The sequence below is a fragment of the Miscanthus floridulus genome, chromosome 13, assembly GCF_019320115.1.
Source record: "Miscanthus floridulus cultivar M001 chromosome 13, ASM1932011v1, whole genome shotgun sequence".
Classification (NCBI taxonomy): Eukaryota; Viridiplantae; Streptophyta; class Magnoliopsida; order Poales; family Poaceae; genus Miscanthus; species Miscanthus floridulus.
In genome coordinates this window covers 82838824-82844538 of record NC_089592.1, presented here as the reverse complement: position 1 = coordinate 82844538, position 5715 = coordinate 82838824, and the positions used below count along the sequence as shown (strand labels likewise).

Here is a 5715-nt window from a genome sequence, read left to right as displayed (position 1 = left end):
AGTTTTAAAATTTTGATAGCGATTAGCGAGTGCAATAGGATAATTCATCATCATCAATTGATTAATAACATCAATCTTATATTTTCACTCTATACGTACTCCCTCTGTCCTAATAAATTACAAGTAGTTCGGGTTTTTACAGGCATTATACTCATTCCGTTCTAAATTATAAGTCGCTTTGATTTTTTTGGTACATCCATTTTGCTATGCATCTAAATACATAGCAAAATAGATGAAACAAAAAAGTCAAAGCAACTTATAATTTGAAAAGGGAGGAGTACCTTTTATTTGCTACGCATTTAGAGATATATTATACATAAATATATTAAAATTTATGTATCTAGAAAAAGGTAGAACAACATGCAATTTGAAACAAGGGATTGTATGTTTTTTTATATTGATAGTCAGAACTAGAAAAGTTAAACACAAAAAAAATATGAAAGAAATGAAATTACTATACCGGAGGAAGTACCCGTTACGGTGCCGGCGGGGGGAGAGGCTTAAAAGGGGCAGTGGCGTTGCAAAGCCTGAAAAGGCAACCTCCTCCCAAGTCTCGACCAAAAGGCTTCCCCTTCCAGCTGCAGCGGAGCATCACCAGTTCAGAGTTCACCACCACGCCTTTGACCTCCAGCCCATAGCCCAATCCTCCAAGCATCCATCCATCCCCTCCCCTATAAATCCGCCCCTCTGCTTCCGATTCGCCACCTAAAGGAGGCGCCTTTCCCCAAATCCACCAGCCACCACCGAGAAACAAACGCAGGCAAGCCGCTCGCTCGCTCCTCATCCTCGGACGGCGGCGCTCTGGCCTGTCTAGTCTAGTCCACTCTCTTGCGGCCGCGATGGAGGGCAGCAGAGCCGGCGCCGGCGACTACATTGCCAGCCTGCTGAGCTCGTCGCCGAGGCTCGACTTCGGCGTGCTCGGCGCCGACGGCGGCGGCGGCGGGGAGGAGGACTGCCTGGACAAGTTCTGCGGCGACCCGGGGTTCGCAGCGCGCGCGGCGCGGCTGTCCAGCTTCAGCGGGCAGCGCTTCCCCGGCGCCGCGGGCCTCTTCGGGCTGCCCCCGCCGGTGCCCGCCGCGAGCGGCGGCGGCGGCGAGTTCGCTGGCTCCCGGGAGGCGTCGTCGGTGTCCGACCCGGCGTCCGTGATGAAGGACGCCAATGACAAGAAGCGGAAGGCGCCCGCGGCCGCCAAAGGCAAAGGCAAGGAGTCCTCTTTCCAGGTGCGTGAGCTTTTGTCTCTGCTCGACCTCGAACTCGAATTGCTGCCGCCCAGGACACCTCGCTCCTGCCCCGGCGCGTCTGGCGTCACTGACGCCGAAATTTCCTTGTGGCCATCCAGGCAGGGGAGCAGAAGGATCCGGACGCCAAGAGGTGCAAGACGGAGGGAGGCGAGGGGAGCCCCGCGAAGCTCAAGTCGGAGCAGGCCGGGAGCGACAGCTCTGTCGAGGACGGCGGGCAGAACCAGAAGCCGCCGGGCAAGGGGAAGAATGCGAAGCCGGTGGAGCCCCCCAAGGACTACGTCCATGTCCGGGCCAGGAGAGGGCAGGCTACTGACAGCCACAGCCTCGCAGAGAGGGTATAGTAACTCTGATCACTTCGCTGATGCGCTGTGCTCCCACCACCCAGCTTGCCAAATTCCATCTCTGAGTGTTGCTGAACTGTGTTATGTCTTATAACAGGTGAGAAGAGAGAGGATCAGCCAGAGGATGAAGGTTCTTCAGGACCTGGTGCCAGGATGCAACAAGGTAGGTAATCAACTGGTGATTTGGTTTCTGAATGAGGAACGGGGAAATCAAGAACTAGTAGTTAATCGATCCCTTAGCCACAAGTTTACTGAATTATGTTGCCAAAATGTTGGTTGTTTAGGTGATTGGCAAGGCGCTCATGCTTGACGAGATCATAAACTACGTGCAATCGCTGCAACGACAGGTCGAGGTAAGCAGCAGAGCCCATTCAAACTATCCGATGCCATGGGATTCATTCAGCTTTCGGAATTCTTACCAATTTCACTGTTTTTCTGGCCTCAGTTCCTCTCCATGAAGCTTGCAACCGTGAACCCACTCGACTTCAGCAACCTGCCTACCCTCCTACAAAAAGATGTAAGTTCAAACTTTCCCCTTCTGAGCATGCCCTGTCCTGTGATGGACCGTCCACCAAAATACCTAATGAGTAGCTACTCACACATGGCGCCGGCAAAATTCAGATGTTCCAAGCCTGTGGCCCTTCAGCAAGCTCGGTCTTCTCGCTGGAAAGCTCCAGCTCAGGGTTTCCGTTCAGCGACCAAGGAGATGTGTTCCAGTCGTTCGTTCCAAACGGCTTGGAGAACCAGTGTGGCCTGAATCCGCTGGACCTGGCTCTGTCTCAGGCTACCAATGGACAGTATGGTTTTCAGGATGGGACAGCCGGCACAAACCTGCAGGTACTAACTGATGCTTGAGGAGCTTGCTCATTACCTACTTAATGAGCTTACTGAAGAATCAAATCACTGGGAATCCCAACATAGCTGTGGCTTACATTTTTTTTATTTTTCAGCAAAGAAGCTACTGGGAGGAGGACCTCCAAAGCGTTTTCCACATCGACAACAACGGGCAGAGCCAGGAGAACGGGGTTTCAGTTTCAGCGCAGAGCTTTCATGGTTGGTAAATAAAACACTAGAAATCTGAAATATATTTACTGAAACTTGCTCAGTTTGTCTGATACACATGAATTACCGCCCGAAACAGGTCAGCTACAAGAAGGCCACATGAAAATGGAGTTCTGATGATCAGCGTAGACCACCAACCACCAGCCGAGGGAGCCATCTGTACATAGCAAAACCTAAGTACAGCACCATCAGCTGCGGCGCCGATCGAAGCTCCGAAGCTCTGAAGATAGCTAACAAGTCTGTGTGGGCCCTTGGAGACGATTTCGTTTGCCATAGCATAACCCTGCCTGCCTCTTCGCAGGGCGATGTGATTCTTTGAACAATTTCGATCCGGCGATCGATTGATTAATACCACGACGACGACGATAGCTTACGTAACAATCAGCGAACAGTGAACTTGTCACTTGTGTATAAGATAATGGTGCAGATATTAGTAGTATTACCGGCGCTGCTTTTTTCTCTGTAATGAAGTAATGTGGTGTAAGCGGTAGAGTCTTACCGTCTGTGATCGGAAGGCTTTGGCAGTGTTCGGCTGCACTTTAAGCCGACTTGTTTGGCTTATTTTTCTAACTGGAATAGTGTTTCTCTCTCACAACATTCCACATACACAATGTTTTTCAGCATGAACAGTAAATAATCCAGCTTAGCCGAACACTCTAAGCGAGGGTAAGGCTTACCACTGACACTCTTCCCAAGACCGTGGGAGCTCTCTGCATTGAGTATACTCTTTTTTTTTTAATGTAGTAATGTGTATGAGCTGGCCAGAGTAGCTAGTAGCTAGCTGGATGGAGTGGAACCACATGAGGGGAGCCACTGCGTGCTGTCTGCGGGAGACTGCGACGGCCGACGGGCTATATCCTCGCGGCGTCACAAATGCTTCTGATGTCCCGTCGCTTTTCCCCATCAGTTTAGCCTAGCTCTGAATTATTGCAAAGCTCTGAATCTCTCTCTCTCTCTCTCTCTGATCGCCTGCTTTCCTTTCCTTTTCCCCCGGAATATCTCGCTTCTGAAGCGAAGCAACCTGTGTTGCCCACCCGCATCGTAGAGCTACGACGATGCCGTAACCGACGACTGGAATCGATCACGGGCAGGGGGTCCAGTTCTGGAGCGATCGAGCTCGTCCACCGGCGTACGGCGGGTCTGTCGGAGCGCTGTTGTTGGTGCGTGTGCGCCTGTCAGCTTCCGCCCGCTCGTCCTCGTCCTCGTCCTCGTCCTCGTCGTCGTCGTCGCGCTCTACTCTACGGTCTCTACCCATGCCCCATGCAGTGGTGGTGGTAGGTTACGCGTCGCTTTTCTACGAGGAGGGCCTCGCTCTCGGTACCGGCTCGCTCCCAGCTGATCTCTCTCAGGTCTCAGCCACGCCGAAGTGCACTGCAATGTTGCGTACGAATGCTCCCGCTCCACACATCCCTGAATAGTTGGTTACGTTGTTCAATTGTGCAGTGCTACTACACGTTTAACAAGTGGCCAGATTCAGGCGCCCTGCGACGTTTCGTTTGGGAGGAAACTCCACAAGTAGAGAAGTGCTTGCTCTATACTCGGTTTTACTATAGAGAGTATGTGATATATATACGACTTCCTTTATTTGTCCAAAAAATCGGTTTTACTATAGAATCATATACTTATAATTTTTTTTTCTCTTTTGAGAAACAAGAAATGAGAAAGGAACCCTTCCCCTTTACTTATTTGGGTTTGCCCCTTGGGCTAGCCAAGCCCCTGCTAGAGGATTTTTGGCCTCTAATCTAATCAGGCCCTGTTCGCGTGTCCTTAAATCCGGCTTGATCCGCTTCCTTTTTTCATCCGGAACAGTGTTTTTCTCTCACAAATTCCTCCAGAATTCTTCCAAGCGAACGGGGCCTAAATGTGAAAGAAGGCTCGTTGGTACTACAACATCTCTCTCAAGCTCGAAGACTTGAGCTTACTAACTCGGTTTTTTCCGGCTCTTCTAACCTTTTTGTGTGCACCTTTCGTCTTCCAAAATATGTTATCGAACACATTGATAAATTTCGCAAACATTGCTCGTGAAGGGGAGCAGATATTAACTCTCACAAGCTTCCCAAAGTAGCTTGAGAGATGGTTTGTAAGCCAAAATAGGAAGGAGGTCTTGTAGCCTTGAATCTAAGGCAATAGAATCAAGCACTTCTTTTGAAACATTGGCATAAATTCTTATACTGGATGGACATTCCTTGGGTGAATTTGATTTGGGAATGCTATTATCAAAATAACAGATTGCCTAATCATGTCCGAAAAGGTTCTTTTTGGTGGTGTGCTCTCCTAAACCTTTGGTTACATTTAAAAGGTTTGGCTTTAGTGACTATCCAAGATGGCAAAAGCTGTAGCCTTTGGGAAGATCTTCGGTATGATAGGGTTCTTAAGTTCAGTTATCCGGAGCTCTTTTCATTTGCAAAGCATCTGACCATATCCTTCAAGAAAGCAAAAGAAGCTCCCTATCTCCACACTCTTTTCAACCTTCTTCTTTCCACGGTGGCTTTCTAACAGTTCAATGACTTACAATAGGCTTTGGACCTGTTCACTCTTTCAGATAACAGCGATCAGTGGACATATATTTGGCGCTCCCAACTGTTTTGTTCAAGGAAAGCGTACTGGTCAGTGGTCACTCATTGGACATGCGAGCACTCATGTTTTCTCTTGGATATGGACATGTTCATGCTAACCAAAGCATATAGTCTTTTTCTGGCTCTTTTATATTTATTTTAATTATTTAGTAATTACTTATTTCATTTTAAATTATAAGACGTTTTGATATTTCAGATACATTGCTTTTAGTATGTATCTAGACATATATGATTGTTTGAGATCTAACCTCCTATTATACATTTTCTTTTGAAAGTTACTGCGCTGAGACCCATATCATGGTATCGCTAACGGAAAACCTGGTGCCGTGGCCCCCACCACCGTGGCATTATATTTTTCAGTCTTTATCTTTCTCTTCTCTCCCATCCACACACTGGCGGAGCTTCATTGGGGGCAGGCCCTGGCTCCCCCCTCATTTTTGCAATTTTATAGAGGTTGCAACAGTACTTATGTATGTTTTGTTAGTATAAAGTTTT

The 5715-nt window shown here is 48.5% G+C and overlaps 1 protein-coding gene across 1 annotated transcript; it reads left to right on the top strand.

The window, feature by feature from the left end:
- Window positions 1-546: 546 nt before the first annotated feature.
- Window positions 547-3275, top strand: LOC136500759 (transcription factor bHLH78-like). The gene is made up of 8 exons (XM_066496188.1): window positions 547-1220; window positions 1340-1576; window positions 1680-1745; window positions 1867-1935; window positions 2028-2099; window positions 2204-2419; window positions 2533-2635; window positions 2724-3275. The coding sequence occupies exons 1-8, from the start codon at window positions 840-842 to the stop codon at window positions 2759-2761; spliced, it is 1182 nt and encodes a 393-aa protein (XP_066352285.1). The 5' UTR covers window positions 547-839; the 3' UTR covers window positions 2762-3275.
- The last annotated feature ends 2440 nt before the right edge of the window (window positions 3276-5715 follow it).

Coding starts and splice junctions, on each gene's coding strand:
- LOC136500759 (XM_066496188.1), top strand. CDS start 840: ATGGAGGGCAGCAGAGCCGGCGCCGGCGACTACATTGCCAGCCTGCTG. Junction 1,221..1,339: donor GCAAGGAGTCCTCTTTCCAG/GTGCGTGAGCTT, acceptor GTGGCCATCCAG/GCAGGGGAGCAGAAGGATCC. Junction 1,746..1,866: donor TGGTGCCAGGATGCAACAAG/GTAGGTAATCAA, acceptor TTGGTTGTTTAG/GTGATTGGCAAGGCGCTCAT.